This window comes from Felis catus, chromosome B1 (genome assembly GCF_018350175.1).
Source record: "Felis catus isolate Fca126 chromosome B1, F.catus_Fca126_mat1.0, whole genome shotgun sequence".
In the NCBI taxonomy this organism is placed as follows: Eukaryota; Metazoa; Chordata; class Mammalia; order Carnivora; family Felidae; genus Felis; species Felis catus.
The window spans coordinates 146513528-146537608 of NC_058371.1; the positions used below are offsets into that span (position 1 = coordinate 146513528).

Here is a 24081-nt window from a genome sequence, read left to right on the forward strand (position 1 = left end):
CCTGGCTTTAAATTCTAGGCTCAATATTAGTCTTTCAAGGTATTATCTATCAAAAAATTGTGAGACGTATGAGAAACATTAATGTATAGAATGTCTAATACAGCTCTTGAGTCTGTGAAACTTCCAGTGATGATAAATATAACCGGTAGACGTTATATTTTATTTTAAAGACGTCCTTCTTTAAAGCTAAGATCAGAATGTTAACATTTTGGCACTGGGGCCTCACATTAAAAAAACACAAAAACCAAAAGACTCCTCTATTTGTTATTCTGTTATTGATTATTTGATCCTTTTAAGATGTAGCAAACAAAGAAAATACTTGGACATTTTTCTTTAAAACATTTTTTTTCACTTTTTTTTTTTTCTTCAAAGATCTTCTTTTACCTGGTGTCATGTTCTGGAACACCAAAGAATGTGCTGTTCTTTCCTAAGTGACTCTCTTGAACATAAACATTGTGCAATTGCAACAAATATTTATGAAAAAGCCAGATTTTAAAAAAAATGAGGAGAATTTTTAAGTTCACAACTATTTGTTCTTTCTTAATGAGTAAAAAAAAAAAAAGCAAGCTTTTTTTTTTTTTCTCCCCTCCAATAGCTTGATGAAAAATGTTTGACTGTGAAAGTAGGTTTGCAACGAAAATAAAAGACTTCAAAGAGTTTCTCCGGCTTGCGGTGATAAGAGCCTAGAGGAGATGAAGTGAGGAAAAGAATTTGGCTGTGTTCAGAAGTTTAGCATGTGTCACAACTAACTTTTAGTTGCCTTTGAATGAAGATGGGTCCCCTTCTCTGTTTGTGTTTACAGCCTTGGGAAGCCCTTCAGTGTGTGGTGCCCTCTTTAACGTCCACTCATCACCCTGCTCACATCTTTCCTGGAGCAGCTGGCTCCTGTCATTTCTGATGAAAGTCATTCTTCTACCCGCAGCTCAGGATTTGGAAATGTTGTTGTTGGAGCTGCTTCTTTAGCAGATCTTGAAAATGCTTATTCGATTTCATTCTTGTGGCCAGATTGTTGCATACTGAAAGTTTATACCTGAAAAAGGAAATTGCCTATGTGAACTGTCTCTTTATAGTAATCAACCAGTTCTTGGGAGAGAATCTCAGCATCTGGGTAGGGTAATAGAGTATGGGTTCTTACAGCTTGCCTGAACTTCAGGCCCTCGGTTGACATGGAGCTTGGAGATTACTTCTAACCGTATCAGAAACACCAGACTGGGGCGGGAATAGAGGTGGGTGAGGCCTGAGAGGTACTGGCAGGTGGAAAGAATGTTCAGTTCACTTCCAACTTCCATAGCTCTAGCTAGATGGCAATGGTCACAGTGATAATAACATCAGTTAATTTTTCATCTATTAAAATCTTAATAGCTGGTATAAGCCTTTTATGTGCCTTACCACCTTATTTGAGCCCAGTATTACCCTCATTTGACAACCTGTCAGCCTTAATTTTCATAATTTGCTTGCAGATGGCAAAATGTGCATCAGCTTGAAATGAGAATTCAAACACAGTGCTTTCCGACTCCAGACCTTTAATACTCAGCCATCATACCCTCCCTGCGCCCTTCCTTGCTTGGGAACTCAAACCACATTGCATCAACCACAAGTACTCCAATATTTTGTGTACCAGTTGTAGCTTGGGCTTAATTAGATTAGCTAAAGATTGCTGTGATATGGGCGAGCTTTGTACAGTAGTCACTTGAGGTTTTGTAATGTTGATTGTGCTACTGAATGCTTTTGTTCTCTTACTGTTCTATAGTGTGGTCTTTGAAATGTGCTAGGGGCCTTTAGTAATCTCTAGGAGATGTTTGGGTATCATTCCACAACACATAGACAGATACCAAGCTGCCTGTCCTCAGTTGTGAGCTTCTGTGACTGAATACATGAAGGTATTAAGGTGATCCCAGATCACAGGCACAATGGCATACAGTGAAAGCACTCCCTCTCAATCCACCTTCCCAAAAATAGCCATTGATTTTTTTTTTTTTTTCCTCCAAAGACTGTTGTATGCTGGGGACATTTAAGCATAGTTAAGATGCCACACCTGTGCCCCAGGGAACTTAAAATCTCTGAAAGGACATGATGTAAGCATATAACTTTTCACCCATAGAGATTTTTGTAACTTTTATCCAGACAAAGCATGACAATGAGATCTAAGACACTTAGACCGTCAGTCTGTACTCTGGACAAGATAGCAGGGAAGGTTTCCTGGGAGAGATGGGCCTTGAGATAGGCCCTGTGGGCCCGGTTGGATTTGTATAGATAGAAAGCCGCAGTCCTTTCCCTGGGGGCCAACAGTTGAGTAGAACTTTAAAGGCAGGCATGATTAAGTTGGGTATAGTGAGCTCATTAGCATATTTCAATAGGCTAATACGGGAGATGATATTGCAAAGAAGTTAGGGACAGAGCGCGGAGGGCCTTCAGTGACACTTCAGCTTTGATTTAGGTTCTGTTACCCCGTCTTCAAGTTTCAGCTTCTTATTTTGTGAAGTGAGAGGATTTCATTAGTAGAGGTCTTTACGGCAATTTTCATGTCTAATATGGAAAACAGCTATCAATTTTCTGAATCTGTTTTATCCTGATGTAATGATGGGCATTGAAACTATTGAGAGAGAACACCATAGCAATATTAACACCTAATGTTGACTGAGCCGCTCTGGATTAGGCCATTTAATTGAAAAACAATTTTTTTAAATGTTTATTTATTTTTGATAGAGACAGAACACAAGCAGGGGAGGGGCAGAGAGAGAGGGAGACACAGAATCTGAAGCAGGCTCCAGGCTCTTTGTCAGCACCAAAGCCTGACAGGGGCTTGAATTCAGGACCCATGGGATCATCACCTGAGTTGAAGTCAGCCTCTTAACCCACTGAGCCACCTTACGCGCCCCTAGGCCACTTAATTTTGATGAATCTATGAATGGGATGCTGTTATTCTCTTTTTACAGATGAGCACTGACAAGAAAGTCTTGAATGACCAAAATCACAAAGGTAGAAGGTAGTAGAATTTAAGCCTTTTAAATGTGGGACTTTAAAATAGTTTTCCTGGCAGTAATTGAGACAGTATTTTGGTACAATTGATATAATATTTGGTAGTGAGAAATTATGTCCGGGACTTTGGATTCGGTACCTTGTTGGTTTGCAGTGTAGAGCAAGGAGGACTTAAAGTGATTGGAAGAGATGGGATTAGTTTGAGAGCAATTTCTAAGAAGAAATCATGAGGACTAGAATGATATTAAATGGGGCTGGGGGTAAGGGGAGAGTTGAAATAAAGTCAGTGTTCTAGCCTAGGGCTTTCCGAGACTCAGCACATCATGAACAGAAACAGTGAAGTCAGGAAGGCAAGCTGACTATTTAGGTGAAAATGAGAAATTTGGCTTAGATATTTTAGGGGTGCAGAGAGGGGACAACACATTATTCTAGACAGAGAACTGATATGTTTAAGTTTCAGTTTGAGGGAAGTGCCTCTTTTTTTTTAACCTATATTTACTATTTGCCCATTATGTGCAAATACTTGGCTGAAACACAGACACGTGTTAAAAGTGTCCAAAGTCTCAGAAATGATAAAAATTTTGAAACGATTAGAAAATTCTAACGTGGTTGACATTAAAATAGAAAGTCTGATCAGTTAAAAGGTCTTCAGGCATATGAAACACAGATTGCCTCCTGAAATACTTTGTAGGTTATGTTTAATATTTGTACGTGTGTACAGACTATACAACTATCACACACACACACACACACACACACACACACACACACACACACACCCCAGAATGTGTCTTTTTCATTCAGCACAAAGAGGAAGAAGGCATCAAGTTAAACTCTCAAATGAGGAATTTAGAGAATTAATTTTCTGACAAGAAGAATTGTTAGTGTTACGATTAGTCATCCAGTGAAGACGTGACAACACTTTTTCTTAAAGGTAGTTAGAGTTTCTGAGGAGATCCCGAATGTAAACATACCCCTCTTACTGGCTTGAGGGAACAGGTTAGAAATAGCAAATACAAAGATATAGTAAAAATATCTTTTGCAAATAAGGCTGGGGGAACAGGAGGCTCTCACTTTGATAGGAAGTGTGCTCCCTGGGTAGAGTGTGTCGGACCCCCTGGGCTAGGGTAGGGCTCACCCCTGCTGAGGTGGAAGACAATGTGTCTCCTATCAGGATCCTTACCCGGAAGAAGAGCGAGGAGGGAGGAGGGAGTCTCTGAGCTTTGCAAACTTCTTATTTTCCGAGACCTATCAATCATATACATCACTCTTCTTCATGAGGCAGGAAGTGGGGTGGGGGAGTTGGGGTGAGGGGGTGGGGTAGGGGCGTGGGTGGGGAGAAGGGTGAGGCAAGGGATGGAGAGGCCCAGAAGAGTCAGAGAAGGATCTCTCTTCACAGAGAACAGGAGCAGGTTAAAGGCATTCCACCTCTAACTTAAAAAAAAAAAAATCAATCTACTTGAGATGCCTTTATTGTAAGAAAGAGGCAAAGATGAGATGATTTTCAAGGTCTTTTTTTTTTTTTTTTTTTTTTTTTTGACCTGAAGAGATATTCTGTGAATATCTAAAGGGATTGCGGAGTGGGACTGATTTCCTGCTGCTTGCTTCTAAGTCTGAAGGTCTCTGTGTCTACACTCCAGGAGGTCGGTTTTAATGGTTAGATCTACTTTTTGGTCCTTAGTAGGTTAAATATAAGACCTAGATACTATGAAATGTTTGATTTACTGGTCAGCAAGAGTTGTGAGAAATAGATACAATGTGTGCAAGCAAAATTCTGGCTATAGAAGTATATGACAACTTGTGTAGTTGGCTGTCTTTGCTTGGTGGTAAATTACTATTTGGGGAAAAGATGAAAGATGGTACATTCTAATTTTAGGTACACCCTCAGGCTCAAACTTGGCTCTCATTCATTCATTCACAGGTATTTATTGAGTGACCTCAGGCTCTATTTTAGGCACTGGGGAACAATAGTAAAGAGAACAGGTAACAATCTGTACCCTCCTGAAGCTTATATGTTAGTGGGAGAAACAATAAATAAGTAAACATGAAAACAAGTATAGGATGTCAGATACTGACAAGTTTTGTGAAGAAAAGTAAAATGGCTAAGGGGATAGACGGGACACACCTCACTGAGAGGGCCACATTAAAGCAAAAACCTGAAGGAATGGACAGGTGAGTCATTCAGGTCACCTCGGGAGGAGATCCCAGGGGAGAGCAAGCACAGTGAGTAACCTTGAGATGTGAGTATTCTCAGTGTCAGGCTGTGAGACAGAGTAAAACCCATTTTACTTTGGGTTGGATTTTGAGAAGAGTGCCTTGTCTTGCTACTTCAATGACTCTAGCTCTATTTTGAGGATAGTTTATAAAGGGGAGGAGGAGTGGAAGCAAGGAGAACAGGTATGCGGCACATTCAGAACTGAGACCACTGGCTTGGACTGGGGTGGTAGCAGGGGTGGTGGTGAGCTATGGTCAGTGTTTGGAGACATCTCGAAGGCTGAGTCATTAGAATTTGTTGAAAGATTTGTTTTGTGAGGTGATAAGAGCTAAGGATAGTTTAGTCAAGTTTTTGTTCTGAGTAGCTGGGAGGATAGAGTTGTCAATTACTGATTTGGGAGGAGAGACATAGGAAGTTTACTTTTGGAAATATTAAGTTGAGATGCTTAGGGAATGTCTACATGGAGAGGATCCATAGGCAATGGAGTTGACAACAGAGGGGCCCATGGATGAAGCCGGAGATGGAGATGAAGGATTGTGAAGGCACTCTCAAACTCATGGGATGGGATGAATTCACCATGCAGGGGAGGGTAGATGCAGAAGAGAGGAGTCCATGGACCAGGTCCTGCAGCACTGTGGTGTTAAGCCAATCATGGAGGATGGAGGGGAGACCACTGAGGAAAGAGGAGAGCCAGAAGATGTCCTGGAAGCTAAAGAAAGAACATACTTCAAGAAGGAAGGAGAGATGAGCTGGGTCAGAATCTGCTGATACGGCAAGTAAGGAGATAGAGTCTTGGCCATTGGTTTCAGCAAGATGGGGTCGCTAGTGACCTCTAGAGCCTAATTGGGTCAGGCTTAAGGAAGAGCAGGAATGGGAAGACAGGACTTGGAGACATCTGTTGTAGTCAGTCATTTCAAGTGTTTTGCTATGAAGGGTAGTGAAGTGATGGGGTATCAGCTAGAGAGGACTGTGGCATCAAGAGGGTTTTTATTAAAGATGGGAGATAGGATGGCAGCTTACTAGTTTGATGGTGGGAATGATCTAGTGAAGTGGGGAAACTGATGAGGAAAGAAGAGAGGACAGTTGCAGAAATTGTTTTTGCAAAGGCCAGAGGGGCTAGGATACGGTGCACAACTGGAGGATTTGCTCCTGGGTAAGATCACAGACAGCTCATCCACAGCACCTGGAGGGAGGTGGACCATGTGTGTGTAGACACCAGGCGGTTGGGGAAGGTTCACTGCATCTGAGCGCTGCTTGGGTACCTAGTGACCACAGTGTGGCTTTATAGTGGCTCTGCCCATTTGTGCTTGTGGAATTTATGGCCCACGAAAACCTTTACATACCTGTTGCTGTGGCCCTTAGCCATCTCTGCTGACAGTTGTATAGTTTCACATTTTAAAATTGCACATGGGCAATATTTTCATGTGTAGCCAACTTACATTTAACAGTAGCTAATATGTATTGCATCTTCTGCATAATTGCATAATCTCATTTAAACCTCTTTCTAAGTCTGTGAAGTTGGAACTATTACTAGCCTCCAGGTAACACCTGAGGACACTGAGCCTAAGAGAAAGCAAAGTTCTTTGTTTTGACTTAACTTGCTTCCCGACAGTGTGGTTCCTTCCTTAACCATAGGCTGTGTTGCTTTGTGGAAGTATTTGGACCTATGAAGTGTGTCATTTCTAATTCTAGTAAATTGACACTGGATATAATTTAATTTGCTTGTGTAATTATAATCTGAGATTAAAATACTTTTGATAGCTCTGAGCTTTCCTCACCCCCCGCCCCCTTTTTTCTCCCAAAGACGGAGGATTTGAGAGCCTTTTACAGAAATGTTTGAAGCTACGCTGGAGGAAAAATTGGTTTGCTGGCTGCGAGTAGACAAGACGTTGTCATTCGTGTGGTGGGTTTCCTTTATAAGTCAGATCTTAAATTAGAAATCAGCAGCAAGATGTTCCATCTATTCTGAAGTGAGTAAGAGCACGGGAGCATGGTCTTCAGTCAGAATGTTCATAATTGAAATTTTCCTTCGGCTTCTTGCTTGCTATGTTTCAAGCCTTCCGGGCTTGCTTTCTCATTTGTAACCCAGGGATAATAACATCTACCTACTGCGATTGTTGTGAGAATGAGGGATGGGAGAGTCTTGAGCATAAAGCGCAGTGCCCAGTATTTATCCTGCCAATAAAGGCAGGTAGCCTGGTAGCTCCTTTGTCAGTTCTGCCAGCTACTGTCCAGGGGGATGGTGGCCTGAGGGTTTACTGAGTGCATCTTTTCCCTTGGTTACCTTACTTCCCAACTGGAGGATTACCCATGGCAGGTTTAATTTCAGCAGTGTGTCTTATGTATGCATATTTGGAATGATTTGTCACTTAGCATCAGAGAAGACAAGGCTCTAAAGAAATAGGCCGTCTTTATTTTGAATAAAAATGCAGAGCATACTGTCTGACAGTGGAAAAATGGAACTGTCCCAGAGAGTCTGGGATGCATGGTTTGCCGTAAGCCTGTGGCTCTGCGTGTCCTCGTGGGTGTGGAGGAGTCTCCTTGAATTCTCCCTAAATTTTCTAGTGGTCCGGTCACTTAATCCAGGCATCAGTATATTGTCTAGACTTTGGTTGTGTGAATTCCCTTCAGTGGAGATGGGAAATCTCCTTCCCTTGAAAGAGTAAACACATGGTTAGAGAACGAGTTATAACTGGGATTACTTGTGCAGCCAGACACCCCTGGGCCTTGGGTAGTTTGTCTTGTGAGTTAGAGTGTCGCAGCACAGACAAAGCAAAGGCTCTCTGGTGACCTGCATCACTAACTTAATACATGTTAAACAGATCCTACCGACAGGAGACCCTGGCATGTACAAAATCTTGTATTAGATGACATCGGAATTAGCAAGCTGAATGGGGAAGTTTCTCGTCCTTAAGGAAATGAAACTTAAATTTGGGACAGGCTTTGTCAGTCCCCATCCAAGAGCCTGATTCATCGCTTACTGAGGAAACCGTCCCCTCCATCACTCTGCTCCTGTGATGCTTGAGTCTATTCCATAAAATTTAGAGTTCTTTCTATAAACCAGAAGCGACAAAAGTATTCCCCATGGATTTGGCTGTAAGAGAGGCCACATCTTTAGGTCTGTGCTTACGCTGATGCCTCACGTAAGTCTTCGGCTGTGATAGAGCCTACGAAACAGGGATCGTGTGCTGTCGCTGCCAGTATTGGAGTCGTCCTTCACTTTACTCTGTGATATGACAGTCCTCACTCCTCTGCCTAGTAAATATTTACAGCAGGGTCATTTGATCTGTGCACTTGATAAAGAAGGATATTTTGTTTAAATACATTGGTCACTATAAATGGCATAATGATAACAAACATGCACTCAAAGAATTTCCAAGTTGCAAAATACCTTCATTTGTCTTCTGGTATTTTATACATTGTTTGAAGTATTTCAAATGCAGGAAAACAATGAAAATATTCTGTAAGGATACTTTCAGATCATAGGTTGTAGGTTCAGTTATGAGGCATTACACTTTCATTTATTGGATGACATACACGCAATTCCTCTAGGTGAGAAGTATTTGTGGATCATATCATTTTTTTCAGGGTACTTTTACACACTGCAAGACTGGTCTTAGGCTAGAATCATGAAGGTGGGGAGCTTTTTAACTTCTGTTATCAGATTTTGCTTGCCTTCTTTTCTCGAAAATCTTTGTCCTCCTCATCTTCTCTTCCAGTATCCATGGTCTTTTGCTTCAGAATCATTTCTAGTAAGGGATAAGTGGTTTATTCAATGTGCTATCTTTCTCAAGGATGTTTTCATTTTAGCAGACATAGCACATTTGGCTAAACTAGGGCAATTGTGAAATTAAGCTTAACATGTAGGTGGTCACTTATGCTGAAAGTAAGGTAGGCCCCAAATACACATCCATATTAAAATGAGTATTGGAGCACCTGGGTGGCTCAGTCAGTTAAACCTCCGACTTCAGCTCAGGTCATGATCTAACAGTTTGTGAATTCAAGCCCCGCATCAGGCTCTATGCTGACAGCTCAGAGCCTGGATCTTGCTTTGGATTCTGAGTCTCCCTCTCACTCTACCCCTCCCCCACTAGTGCTCTGTGTCTCTCTCTCTTTCTCTCAAAAATAAATAAGCATTAAAAAAATTAAAAAACAAAAACAAAAACAAAAAACAAGTATCTGTCCCACATAAGGAATATGGTGCAAAATGACAATGCCATTTGCTCTTAACTAACCCGCATCTCCATATTCAATTTCTAGATTATGATTTCTACTTTTTTTACCCATTCTTCTCATTTTCTAAAAATGTTCTGTGATTTATGGAGCACAACTCAAATGTAGCAGAATGAGTGTATGGGCTTTGGAGTATAACTTGGATTCATATCTGAGCTTCACAGTTGCTTGACCTTGGACACATACTTCCTGAATCTCAGTTTCCTCACCTGTGAAGTGTGATTGTTAGGGTTGTTATGATAGAAAAAATATGTGTAAACGACAGCACCATAAACTACAGTGTATAAAGTATAGGCCTATGGTAAATGCAACATAAGGTTACTATTTTAATCAATAATACTTTTAGGAGTCTTAAAGGGAAAAAATAAAACAATCAAAAAATTTCCTCTACATAATAACAAGTTTGTTAAACATTTGTAGCAGGTGTCAGTTGTGCCTGTAATAAATTAATTGGGAGCATGTCTTGATTATAAGCAAGCCAGATATAGTTTATGGAAACTTATTATATCCTCAAACATGTAATGTGATATGAATATTCACATTGTAATACATTTTTTAAAATAAAATGATTCATTGAACACAGAGTTACAGAAATATATTTGAGAAATGATTTAAGTTCCCAAAATTTCATACTTAGGAGATGGTTCGGGAACATATATATTTTGCAAGTTGAGGTACAGTCTTGTGAGGTGGGCACTTTATGCCTATGTTTTGTCCTCCTGTGTTCTCTTGTTGCACAGGCTTCTACAATTCTATTTTTCACCCTACAGATTTACCAAAATTAAAGAGACAGAGAGAGTATGAGCTGGTGACTCCAGTCAGCACAGATTTTGAAGGACACTATCTCTCCCATATTCTTTCTGCAAATCACAAAAAGAGGTCAACGAGGGACGTGTCTTCCAACTCTGAGCAATTGTTCTTTAACATCACAGCATTCGGAAGAGACTTTCATCTGCGACTAAAGCGCAACACTCAGCTGGTAGCTCCTGGGGCTGTTGTGGAATGGCATGAGACCTCTCTGGTGCCTGGGAATATAACCAACCCCAATAATGATCATCAAGCAGGAAATGCTTCAGAAAGAATCTGGAAAACAGAGCCTTTGCAGACTAACTGTGCTTATGTTGGTGACATCATGGACATTCCAGGAACCTCTGTTGCCATTAGCAACTGTGATGGTCTGGTAAGACTTATTCCCTTTTGTGCGCGTGTGTTTGCAGGTGTTAGGGAGTGCAGCATGGTTTCAGGGTGGCTTAGTAGGTAGAGGTAGAAAGGAAGTCTTATTGTTATATTTTAAGTTCAGGAAGAAGCATTAGAAAGCATTTTACTGTCAAAGATGTGTACGTTGGCTTAATTTTGACATGAAGACAACATTATTCCAAGAAACAAAAGATAACCTGTTTTTATCTTTTTTTTTTTTTTTTTTTTTGCTTATATTTTCACTTGTGTTACTTTGGGGAATTTTATTTCCTTATTTCTTTCAAAGCATTATGAAAATTTTCTAAAGAAATGTAGATTCCTCCAAAATGATAGTATTTCACTTCTTATGTGGAAACTTTGGATATCTTCTTAAAGAAAGTATTTTGAATGCATTCTTTCACTTCCCCACAGAATGCTAACATGGGAAATGAGCAGATACTTTGTCAGAATTTGTTCAAATAGCATTACTTTACAAACATGAGATGTAGTTCTTTCTGCATTGCGGCTTTGAATCAGTTTTTTTTTTTTTTTTTTCAAATAAAATACCCATATATTACCCTTCAGTTTTGTTGTTGAGGCCAGTAGTAACTGACCCTTCTGTACATACCCCGCAGATGTGAAATATTTTTATTTGTTTTGTATCTCCAGATGCCATTTGAAAAGTGTGTCAGTGTTTATGCCTCTTCCGTCCACAGTTGACTCCAAGTCTTTGTTCAAAAAAGCAACCATTTTTCTGTCTATGGTGGCCAGGCTGCTGTTTCTTGGGAGTTCAGAGCTATTCCCTTTGTTTTGTCACTCTTCTGGGAGTTCTCAAAATATTCCTTGTGTTCCTGCTTGTGATTATTCTACCTTGGCTCGTCTTCCAACAATACCATTAATTTTTTGCTATTGTTGTTTGTTCTATGCATCGGCCCAACCCAGAGGAGTTATGATACATATGTTTTATCAAATGCTAGTTAGGTCATTGTTTTAGGCTTTTATTCTACAGTCTTGTACTGCCTCCTGATGTTCTGTAGGCTTTTAAAAGCCCACACAGAAAACTGAATAGAACAGGTCCATGTTTTCAAGTTGGATTCCATTAGGTTAGGATCTCTATATATATATGCTCACATTTGGTGCTAGGTGGTATTCTGGGGTCTGAAGGCATAAGGAATCTCTCAAATTCTTCTCATTCTACACAAAGGTTGAATAGATGGGAATTATGAAGTTACTGACTGGGAAATAAACACTTTCTAGAGGACTAAGTTTAAAGTAACTCATTGAGAGAGCTTGATTCAGTACTACTAAGATATAAAAGAAAATAAGTTATATAAAAGGTACTGTTTTATAATACTTGTAAGTAAAATATATTGAGTGTAAAACTTAATTCAGTGTTATTTTTTAGTTTTCTAGCATAAAAAAGTGTGTACTTTTTATTTTCCTAGTTAAGATTTGAGATGTGGGATATTAGCTTGAAAATCAGTTTAAGGAAGGTAAAAAGGCAAAGAAAGCATTTTTAAACCTGACCGAGAAATCAGTGTTTTTCTTACTGTACAAGTCAAATGATCTAATCACAGAGACAGAATCTGGGGCAATAACACATTGTTATAAGGAAGAGGAAAATATAGAGTAGGAATGAATGTTAATTATTAGGATTCTTTAATTTCTCACTTTTAAGATACAGTGTAAACATCATGTATACATGGATGTTGAGTGCGTGTCTGTACTACATTGCAAGTATTCATTTGTTCCATTATTTGACCCATCAGTTAATTAATTAAATAATATTTGTGGGAGCCAGTAATGGGCTGAGTGCTATTCTAGGCACTGTGAAATGGTGAAAGGAATAATGGTTACCATCCTACAGCTCAAAGACGTCAAATTTGCCATAGAATTTAAGTGTCAAAATATTTGGCATATGTATGTAGAGTAGCGTCGTGTTTAACTTGAAAAATTGTAGTTAAGGGAAATATCTTCTGGAGAGAGTTTATGGATAGGACAGAGTTTTGAGCCAGAGATAAGTGGCTCAGACCTTCAGCTTGATCCAGGAAAAGGGTGGGTCTGGCCTGCAGAGAAGGCAGTGCTGACGATGTGGGTATGTGAAATGAGGCCTTTTCTAGAGTTTCCAGCTCAGAGTAGCCATGTGCCAGGAGGAGGAGAGAAGATGAGGGCAGGAAGAGCAGTGAGCAGGGTCGCGGAGAGCACATCACCAGACTGGAGGGATAACACCAGGACCACTTTATTGAGCTGGGGACAAATTCAAAGAATTGCAGGATTGCATTGGATGGGATAAGCCCTTAGCAGAGATGAAGTAGGAAGTTTAATTGAAGGGAATGTAAATAAACTTGGCTGATTCCTGAGCCCATTTTCCCCTTTAACTGGCAAGGAAGGGATTTAAGCTTGACCTTTCTTGGCCTTAGAAAGGGAAGCTGGGATACTGAGATAACGTAGATGCCTGAGGATTAACCTGATAGGCTATGAAGCCATTGCCCTGGGAGGCTCTGATTTTTTAAAAATATTTTTTTTTTAAGTTTATTATTTTCAGAGAGAGACAGAGTGTGAGTGGGGGAGGGGAAGAGAGAGAGGGAGACAGAATCCAAAGCAGGTTCCAGGCGCTGAGCTGACAGCACAGAGCCCAACATGGGGCTCGAACCCACGAACTGTGAGATCATGACCTGAGCCAAAGTCAGATGCTTAACTGACTGAGCCACCCAGGTACCCCTGGGAGGCTCTGATTATAATCGACCAATGGAAAAATCCCAGCCCAGCAAGTATATAGTTAAGTCTCTACTGAAGCTCTACCTGGACTAGAAGTGTAATCCTTTTGGTTATGTTGATTTCAGATGGCATTCCAGTGATCTGACTTTCTACATGTGTCCTTTCAAGCTGTTGCCTATAAGAAACAGCCATAGGTATTTATTTTTCACTAAGATTAGGGGCTCTATAGCAAGGCCTTCTGAGTGAAACGCCTTACATCTCTTTTCTCTTATGTAACCTGTGGCATGCTATGTGAGTTTGAAATGGGCCTCACTCTCAGAATTAGTTTGTAGTAAAGAATGCTTTAATTTAATTTAAAAACCAATGGTCCTCAAAGTGTGTCTACAGACTCAGGCTTGTGAAAAGAGAAATACCAAAAGTGAGACTATATATATAGAAACTCTTATACCAATTTGACAATTATTGTATTTGCATTGGGCCTGATAATAAAATAAAAATGGGTCTTGTGTTTTGCGTTTTATCATTTAATTTTTCTAGTAATTAATTTTTGTTGTATTTTACAAAATAGTCCAAGACCAATTGGGAGAAAGAAAATGGTTTCTTCACCACAGATAGTTTACAAAGCAACAATGACACTTAGGTGTTTTTACTCCTCTGGACATCAGATACTTGACTGAAATAGTAAGGTATAGTCTACCTATCCCAGGTAACTATATGAAATGATCACAGGAAAGGTACTTTAATATAGGTGTTATTTAAGAGGACAGAAAAATGCCTTGAGTGACTATCCAAAGCCAATGTCTAGAATTCGATCTAGACATAGATATGCATAGTAACTAATATATTACTCTCTGGGTTTCTGAAATCAGCATCAGAGTCTTCTGCAGAAAGGAATTGACACTGGTTCTTACCCAGTGTGGCCGAGAATAATATCTGTTCCTGACTAGTGTGACCTTTTCCTGTTCTTTGCAAGATGATCAGTTGTGAGTGACTACTGATTCTTTACCATTTATAGCTTTTTCCTGCTCTAGTCTATCCTACTTACAGGTAAGACCTATTGAGATGTTTAGTCATTGAATTGCCCCTGCTTTCTGATAGCGTCCAATAGAGAACAAAGCCCTGCTTCTCTAGACTTCCCCCAAATTACCCAACGGAGGCCTGAGTCCTGCTAATAGGTTCTTTCTAACGCTCTCTTACTGAAATGCTCGTGGTTCCCTCTGGTGTGCATTCTCCCTCCATGCAACATATAATAAACCCAGCTTGTCCACTACAGATGTGCTGCTGGTGGTCTTTGGCTAGAGGGTGTTGACGTGCTTTACCTCTCTGCTTCTACATTTCTGAAATTTCACACACTTCTTAGTGGGAAGACACTTCTGGCTGAGAATCTCAGCTGAAAATAGATTTCTTTATTCCACAGAGCCCTGGCATTTATTCTGTAACACCATTAAATCTCCCCTGTGAGCAGTGGCAGCTCACAATCATATTTTGTGGTCTATAAATGTGCCAAAATAAAGGGTTGTTTGGTTAGTAGGCTTTATTTCATGTATTTCATAACATAAGGAAACTGAATTTCTCTAGACTTGCTGGAACAATATTGCTATGTTAATTCCCCTGGATTATCATCAGAGGGAACTAGTTGGGAGTGGAAGAGCTGACTGGTAATGGTTTTCCTGGGTTATCCAGCTCAGTGATTTCCTTGTGGGCTGGGCTTATGATCAAGGGAGTGTATCTAGGACAGAAGTTTTCAGCATTTCAGAAGAACATTTGGAATTCTTCCTTCAAATGAAATCACTAGGGGTTATCTAAGAAAGTAATGGGTAAAACGGATAAGCTCAGGAAAGGCCTGGTTGAAACACAGTTGGGAGATACTCTCTCCTGGTGTCTCTTCTTCCTGACTCCTCCTCACTTCCGACCACTTGGAGGCTCCCTGAGATCTCGGACAGGGATCTTCACTCTTAGGGCAGAGGGTCTTGGAAGCTTGAGGTTAACACTTTGGAAACCATAAATGGTACCCCTTTCCTGAAATATCTGATAGTCACATCTGGTTAATTATCTGATAGTCACATCTGGTTAATAATGATGGCATTTTATCTTTTGTAGACTTGGGGAATGGCCAGATGAAGTCTTTGAGGACAATTGCAAACCATTAAGAAAATAGCCTTAAGATTTTCCTGCCTTAATGGGGCTCCTGGGTGGTTCAGTCGGTCAAGTGTCTGAGACTTCAGCTCAGGTCATGATTTCGTGCTTCGTGGCTCTGTGCTGACAGCTCAGAGCCTGGAGCATGCTTCGGACTCTGTGTCTCCTTCTCTCTCTGCCCCTCCTCTGCTCGTGCTCTGTCTCGCTCTCTCTCAAAAATAAATAAACATTAAAAAAATTAAACAAGAAAAGATTTTCCTGCCTTAAGACTTTTGCTTTGGGATTTGGTCCCCTCAAAAACATGTTCTTGCCAGGCCTATTTCAGTAAGTCTAGCTGCAGATGCACTTTTTAAAAAGTCTATCTAAAATGTATTATGAGCCAGTGTGCCTGGGATTAAGAATATTTGACCAGTGATTGTAAATGCAGCTCAATCTAATGAAACAAATGTTTGATACTAAAAACAGATACAAGTCTCTAGTTATTTATAGTGGATTTAGAAAAGAGCGTTTTTGAGGGCTGATCTTTAGATGCTGACATTTGAACATCTGCTTTTATGAGAAGAACCTGATGGCTGAAGGCCTGTCACCTCCCTGGGAACATGTCTATGAAAGGTGTCATTTTTTTTTTTTTTTAATGGGACACGGGGGAGATCTGTATGTTTATGGTTTACATGCAGATTTCAGAGACCTGAGAAGGTTGCAGGAAAAAAGGACTGAAACCTTGTTTTATCCCTGGGCACCTACACCAGGCTGTTTGAGCAATACAAGACTAGATAAAGCTCAAAGCCCCCATACCGTTTAATTTCCAGAAACAGAAGGACAAAAACAGCAGCTGACACTGGCCCCTTTCAAAATGAAGAATGGACGGACGTTCTCGAGTTCAATTAGTCTGGGAGAACCAGTACCCCGACAGGCCTCACTGCTTCTTTCCTGAGATTTGGTTAAGCTGTGATCCTTTGGGAGCTGACAGTACTTACTTACCTTAGTTGTGTGTCCCCGCTTATGCCAGGTGTGCATGGTTGGGTACATCTCCCACTCTGCCTCCTTTCTCAGATATATAGGCAGCCAGTGTGCATATCCGGGGGAAAGAGGCAAGGTTTGGCATCGTCCTTGATCATTTTCACATTTTGTATCTGATTTGCATAAGTCGAAAATCATACATATGTCAAGTCTTTCCCGATTTTTTTGGCTCTATTTCTCCTGTGTGATTTAGTTGATCTTCTACAAAGAATATCCAAGGACGCGGGCTTGGAATAAAGTAGGAAGTGGAAAAAAAAAAAAAACATCAGAAGTGTTTTTAAATTTAAAAAATATTTCTTTATAATAGCTTTTTGTAGTTCATCTCCATTTTTATCTCAATTTTCTATATAAATATCACTGGTGCAGTGCTGATTATTTGCTTTACATCATTTTGATTATGATTTGTTTTTACTTTATGTCCTTTCACTTTGGTGTAGCAAATTTTTAAAAAATAAGATTTAAAGAGGAGTTAAAAAATCGGGGGAAAATGTAAAGATACTGCTGCAAATCTGTCTGTGGACAGACGTGGACAAACAAAATAAAAGCAGCAGCAGAGGTACTTTTTCTTTCTGCTGTCAGCTTGGGAAGTAATGCTTCTTCTTCTTGCCAGTGTCTTGACAACCATGACTTCATTAAAACTCTAATACAGATTTTTTGAAGATAGTCAAGACATGCCTTAAACCTGTGAAAATAGTGCTGACCACATCTGAAAGTACCTTCTGCTAGTAAATCACCATAAAACAAGAACAAAAGGACATCCTGGTGTTGATATGATGCCCTTGTGCATAATCATGTTTTGAGGTCAGAGTTCTTGCTAACTAAATCCAGCCTCAAAGTTTTCAACTTTGAAGAAACTGTGTTATTCTTTTGACTTAATCTTTGCTTCCAGGAATACTGATCCCAAGTTAAAGCATTTTGAAGCACTGGGGTATGTAAAGTGCTGTACCGATTGCGGTGGTAAATAGTGAGGGAAATCAGGCATAATAGCCTTTGTCTCCCGAGGGCTCTGGAAATAAGATGTGCAAAAGCAGAACCGAAGTACAAGGCAGAAAGTTTTATATGTTGTAAGACTAGACCAGATGAAATGTGAGAGCTTGGATGGTGGAACGATGATTTCTGCCTGGAAGGATGTTAGAAGGCTTCTTGGAGGAAGCAATGTTTGTGAAACAAGAGAATTGGAAAGGTGAGCATTTATGTTACAGTGATCCCTGATGATGGTGGGGACGGGATGGGTAGGAGGAGGAGCCTCTGAGGAACATAGGGGTCTTGTTGGAGGTCCACCTGTGATGGCCCTAAGAACAAAGGGGAAAAGGGGAAGTTGATTTCATGAACTTTGTAACATATAAAACCAATACAGAGGAGGGCCAGTATTAATCCAAATACCAGACGATACAAAAGGGAGAAAGAAAAAGGAGCATACATCAGTGACTGTGTCTTTGAGATTAGCAAGTTTGCATGGGTATTCAGGATGGAAGGTGGGCAAGATTCTTGTTCCTTAATTATGTTGCTTTTCTTCATAGAAAAGTCATGAAGTCATGAGGCCTTTTTGTGTGGAGTTTAGGGAGGTTTTTTTCTTAGTCACTTTTTTTCTAGAATTTGTTCCCTAAATTTTATCCCAGAGGGTTATGAAATTTGACTTTGAAAAATCTGACTCTCAGATCTTCGTCCAGGTTCTTCAACTTTTCAAGTTTGATCAGTGATTGTGCCATTTAGGAAGCTTCCTGCTAAGACTATTATTTTTTCCATCTGAAATGTTTTCCTCACTTTCTTATTATATTTACTCTATGTTCATATCCTCTACTTCTTTTCATTCTCCAAGGAGTGTTCCTAATGTCATTTTAGTGGTATCAGCAAAACCTTGGATTGCGAGTAACTTGTTCTGCAAGTGTTCTGCAAGGCAAGCAAACATTTCTAATAAATTTTAACTTGATGATCGAGCAATATCTTGCAATATGAGTAGTACCTGGTCCCGAATGTCACATGATCATAACGGAGCCAATGGTTCTTGAAATTCTCTTTGATATGCGAGTGCTTTGGAATACAAGCATGTTTCTGGAACAAATTATGCTCACAAACCAAGATTTAACTGTATTTGTTTACAATGCACTACTATAAAGATAGTAAAAAAAAATTGATGGGGTGATGGGTGGCTCAGTTGAGTAAGTTTCTGACTCTTGATTTTGGCTCAGGTCATGATCTCACAATTTGTGAGTTTGAGTCCCACATCGGGCTCCTTGCTGACAGAACGGATCCTGCTTGGGATTCTTTCTCTCCCCCTTTCTCTTTCCCTTCCTTGCTCATCCCCCCCCCGCCCCTCAAAATAAATAAATAAACAACTTTTTTTTTAAAAAAGGAAGTAAAAAATTTGAGCATAAAGAGTAATTAGATCAGCTTGACTTAAGTCTCAAAAAAGAAAACAAAAATAACTGAATAGATGCATTATATTTGATATTAAATCTCATCTTATCTTGTATCATTTATAGTATTTGTACTCTGTAGCTATATATGTGTTTGTGTGCATATAGAAATATATATATGCACAGATACACACATATAAACACATATGCACACATCTTTATGGCAAGCCATAGAAAAGGGAGAGAAAATCAGTGTTTAATAAAATACTTTGATTTAAACACCAGTGACAGAATTTGATGGTAGGTCGTAGAGTTGGTGGCAGAGCTATATTGGCATGTGGGTCTAGTGGCAACAAAGCCCATGACAGTTCTATTACCCCAAGCTATCTAAATGTGCCTCTCACAATGTGGGTTGTTGACAAAAATGAACGACTTGAATTGACTTGTATGTTTTTAACACTGCTGGAATAAAACAGTGTTAATCAGAAATACAATTGAAAAATGAGGTTGTAACCTATTGTTGTTAGTCTACAGCAGTGAAATTGCAAAAAATTTTGGGATAGAAAATCTATTGTACTTTTTATTCAGGTAGTCAGACTTTGGGAATTCTTTGTCTCTAAAACAAGGGACTTTGATCACCTGGTGTTTTTTTTTAATTATTTTCAAAAGAGTTGATTAATTTTTAAGCAATACCAGACTACAGTAAATGTATCGACACATTATCATTAGTCTTAGTGTGGTTTGTGAGTCCTTTGATAAACAAGTTCAAATCTTCCATAATTGTAATACATTTCTGAAAATTCTAGTTTATTGATTAAAGAAAAAGGGATATATAAGTGCACTGAGGTCTAACTTCAGAGTTAGTAATGTTAAAAAAAAAAGGACATTATATATAGCCTGATATGTTTTGAAAAGCATTATCTAAATTTTTTTTTTCAACGTTTTATTTATTTTTGGGACAGAGAATGAACGGGGGAGGGGCAGAGAGAGAGGGAGACACAGAATGGGAAACAGGCTCCAGACTCTGAGCCATCAGCCCAGAGCCCGACGCGGGGCTCGAATTCACGGACCACGAGATCGTGACCTGGCTGAAGTCGGACGCTTAACCGACTGCGCCACCCAGGCGCCCCTTGAAAAGCATTATCTAGATTGTTATAGCCTACTTTTATAAAATGCTTACAAGGAGTTTTGTAACGAAATTGATAAACACCAATGAAGAGGAACCCCAGCTAAGCTATTTAGAGTTATGATACTATGAAACAGTTCAGTTTGGAAAAATGTAGCTACTGTTGGTGACAGATGTCAACACGTGTGAAATGGTTGAGGGAAACGGCTCATGGCAAGAGTGGGCATGGCGTCAGGGTAGAATCAGACAGACTTAACTCCAGATCCCGTTCCGCCACCTACCAGCCTGTGACCTTACACAAGTGATTTAACTTTTTGGAGGTGTCTTTCCTTCAGTAAAGTGGACGTCATGTCAAGGCTTTTCCAAGACTGTTAGGGCATCTTTCACACAGCCTTGTGCTTAGGAAATTGAAGATTATTACTGTCGTCCTTTTCCTTCTTTAATCAATTTAAAATTATTTGTCCTTGATATTTTGTGATTTCATAATATTAGTAATGGTTTTAGTTCGCAAAATAAATACTGCAGGTGGCCAAGTCAGCCTGTGACCTAATTTATGGAAAATTCCATCTTCTCTGAAGTGAATACCTTGGTGAAAATCCTGTAACGTTCACATCACCTTCTCCACCTGAAGCAGGGCTCCTTTATTATCAGCTCTTGAGAGATACTCTAACTTTTGCCCTCCTGAAGACATCTAAGGATGGGAAACTCACTACCCTCCGTCTTATTTATATGTAGCTCTGCCAGACAGAGGAAGTCCTTTCTTAGGTTCTACTTAGAAATATGAGGTAAAGACACCTTGTTCCACTTACTAGGTTTTTCAGAGTTGAGAAAGATGTAGTAAGCATCCACGATTGGCTTCCTATTGTTATTATTATTGTAATACTTTTGTTTTATGCAGATGACCACTCAGCTGTTTCAGTGTACCTACCATGCAGGAAACTGCTTCAGGAAAATTTCCCTTTAGTCACGTGATATAGCCCATACTCCGGCTAGAATGGAATTAACCAGGCATAAGTCATAATTTTAACATTCCTCTCATGCTTTTTGTTTTGGGAAGATATTTATATTTTGAACCTCAGAGTGATACATTTTTTAGGATAGTGATAAAGAGGTCTATGGCATTAGGTGATATAAGACTGTTGTTCAGAGCCTTGCCAATCTTGTTCATTTCTTATCTGTTTTATTAGGTGATGGCGGTCAATATGCTTTCTTATATCAATTTTTTTTTCCAGTCCAGAGTATTCCTTAAAACAAAACAAAACACAGCAAAGTATATGCATTTTCTACAACTCTGTGAGGCAGTTGAGGGAATGGAGATAAAGGTGGCATGATGGGTCTCTAGCTCCAACTATCAGAAAATTCATTTTGAAAATTCATCAGTGTAAGTGGCATTATCAAAATAGACTTTTGGGGTCCTGGTGAATTTTCGATCAGCTGATTTTAACTCCAGTTTAAAACGTAATAGATTTCTTGAAGGCCTACTTCTGTCTGGTGATGTCCCTAAAAGTGAAAGATTGTTATAGATTGAGAAGACTGTGCTATTAGATGCTGGGGTGTCATATGAACATAGTGGGACCCGGTCTGAGCACTTGAAGCCCAAGAGAAAACGAACAACAGCACTTAGTGAGAGATTCTGCAAATGTTAGCAACCCAGACCCAGTGGGAAAAGTTTCATTTAGCGTTATCTGTGAAACAGGATGCTTTTAACATAGTGATTAGAATCTTGGGCTAATACTTCCTTTAAGCTTGTGGGATACTTGATCTTGCTTTAGAGGGTGCCAATATTTTCTGCTTTCCTGCCTGGTTTTATACACTCCTTTATTTTTCATACCTGGCTCCGAGGATGGTCTTAACTGGCTGCTAGGACAAGAAAACAGACCAAAAAGAATGATGTGGATCCAGATATAATTAAGTCACTATAAGATCTCCGTCTCTGTTTGGTCAGCCACATGTCATTGTTACCTTACACTTCAACTGTGGCACCAAACCTAGACTCGTAAGATTCTGAACCATATTGTCCTAGACTTGAACTATTGATCTAAAATTTGGGGGGAGGCCTCTTTTTATGTGCTATGCTTGGAAAAATTTTAGAAACATACGCCTCTATGAGAATGTTTTAAAATTAGGACTATATATATGGAACTACATTGTTTCTCCTTCCCATACTTAAAAACTAGGGGTTTGAATTAGATCGGTGATTCTTTTTCTTCCAACTGTTGGACCTTATGTTTTGAAATGGTATGTAAGCCAGAAAACTGTTTATTAAGTAATGAATCATTTTTCCTATGTGTTAATAATAAAAACATACAAAATTGGCTGGTCAGAATTGCCAACGAGTACAACTTACTTTCCGTGTGATCTTCGGTGATCTTTCTGATAAAAAGATATTCATTCTTAGAACCTATAGCATTTTGTTCAGCTTTGTAACACAGTGATAGTCATTCCCAGATTTCTGTTACTGCCTCCACTGGTTTCTACAGACTCAGGGACCTAAAATTAGGGAATTATTGACCATGAACTTCTGAGATTCATTTTAGGACTGATGTTCTATGACTCTATAACTAAGTTTGTTGTGGACAGTGCATTCCAGGCAAAGGAAGAAATCAAAGCATCCTACTTGACCATTATCGTTAACAATGGTCTGGGGTAGAAACTGAATATATAAGTGTTACTTTTCCAAATGTTGAGATATGGTTGCTTTATTCTAATGCTTTTCCTATTTATTTTTTAAAATTTATATTTAATCCATTACGACTAAGTCTTGTGTTCTTGAAGGCTCCAAAGACTTCAACTATCACAACCCAAGCTATTATAGTTTTGGGAGATGTTTTCCCTTGACTTCCAATAAAATGTGGAAATAACTAATGTAAAGAGAAATATGTATATTCATAGATACGTACATACATACACATACATCTACATATACATGTGTATATGTGTGTGTGTATCGAGAGAAATATAGTTATGTTTTTATAAAATATTAAGAGCAAAAGGGACTCTCCCTTGGATATGCTGTGAGGGAAGTACCTACAAAGTTTCTTCAACACAGGAAGGTGGTACCAGCTCTGTTGATGTCTTTCCCTGGAAGAGCTCTTCATGTGTTGCATATGTGGAATATGCACCTCAAGTTGAGAATCCTTATTCTCCCCAAGGGGCCTCAAACCACGGTGGGCACCAGCATCTGCTGGACAGCTTTGTTAAGACATGGATTGCTTGGTACTACCTCAGCTTCTGATTTAGCAGGTCTGTGGAGGGGTCCAAAAGTTTGCATTTCTTTTTTGTTAATGTTTGTTTTTATTTGTGTGTGTGTGTGTGTGTGTGTGTGTGTGTGTGTGTGTGAGAGAGAGAGAGAGAGAGAGAGAGAGAGAGAAAGAGAGAGAGAGAGAGAGAGAGAGAGAGAGAGAGAGAGAGAGAGCGTTCAAGTGGGGAGGAGCAGAGAGAGAAGGGGACAGAGGATCCGAAGTGGGCTCTGCCCTGACAGCAGAGAGCCCGATGTGGGGCTTAACTCACCAACCATGAGATCATGACTTGAGCTAAAGTCGGACGCTCAACTGACTGAGCCACCCAGGTCCCCCTAAAAGTTTGCATTTCTAACAAGTTTTCAGTTAGTGCCAGACTCCATAACTCAACTGTTCCATGTCTGTGTGCAATGATACTGGATACTGGTTTTTCCCAACTGACCTGCTTTCTCTGGTAAGGAATTACAACTTTTTTTTTTTTTTGTCTGTAGTACTACCTTGGCCCTAGCCCACTACCCAGTCATAATCCCAGCCAGGTTGACTCAGCATAGGTCAGTCCCAGATTAGATTAACTGTGCATAGCTACAACTTCCTCTCTTGGTCCCCTTGTCTGGAGGCTACATGTTCTTTGGAAGCACCAGTGAGTGCCATCCCCAGATCATGTTCTGGCAGAGTATAGAAACTATCTGAATATGGATAAGCCACCTTAATATGTCTGATCCTTGGGTTCCTTCTCTGATTCATGGAAAGATTTCCTGATGGTAAGTGGAACTTTGAAGTGGATGCTCATAAATTATTTAGTAGCCAGTAAGAAGAAGTGCTTGTAAGGTTCTAAAGCCACTTTGCCTTCAAGAACTGGTGGTGGGGCTATGAGTCAACACA

The 24081-nt window shown here is 39.7% G+C and overlaps 1 protein-coding gene and 1 long non-coding RNA gene across 4 annotated transcripts in view; one reads left to right on the forward strand and one right to left on the reverse strand.

The window, feature by feature from the left end:
* ADAMTS3 (ADAM metallopeptidase with thrombospondin type 1 motif 3) overlaps positions 1-24081 on the forward strand; it is a 267417-nt gene that overhangs the window by 11225 nt on the left and 232111 nt on the right. For all 3 annotated transcript variants that reach the window (XM_045056232.1, XM_011281725.4, XM_045056231.1), the window contains exon 3: positions 10198-10607. In XM_045056232.1, the coding sequence (XP_044912167.1) occupies positions 10198-10607 (410 nt within the window). The remainder of the gene's footprint in view (positions 1-10197; positions 10608-24081) is intronic.
* LOC123385044 lies at positions 142-16700 on the reverse strand. Its single transcript, XR_006597014.1, has 2 exons — positions 16439-16700; positions 142-1030 (listed from the first exon to the last, which is right to left on the reverse strand). It is a non-coding gene; the product is annotated as an uncharacterized LOC123385044 (long non-coding RNA).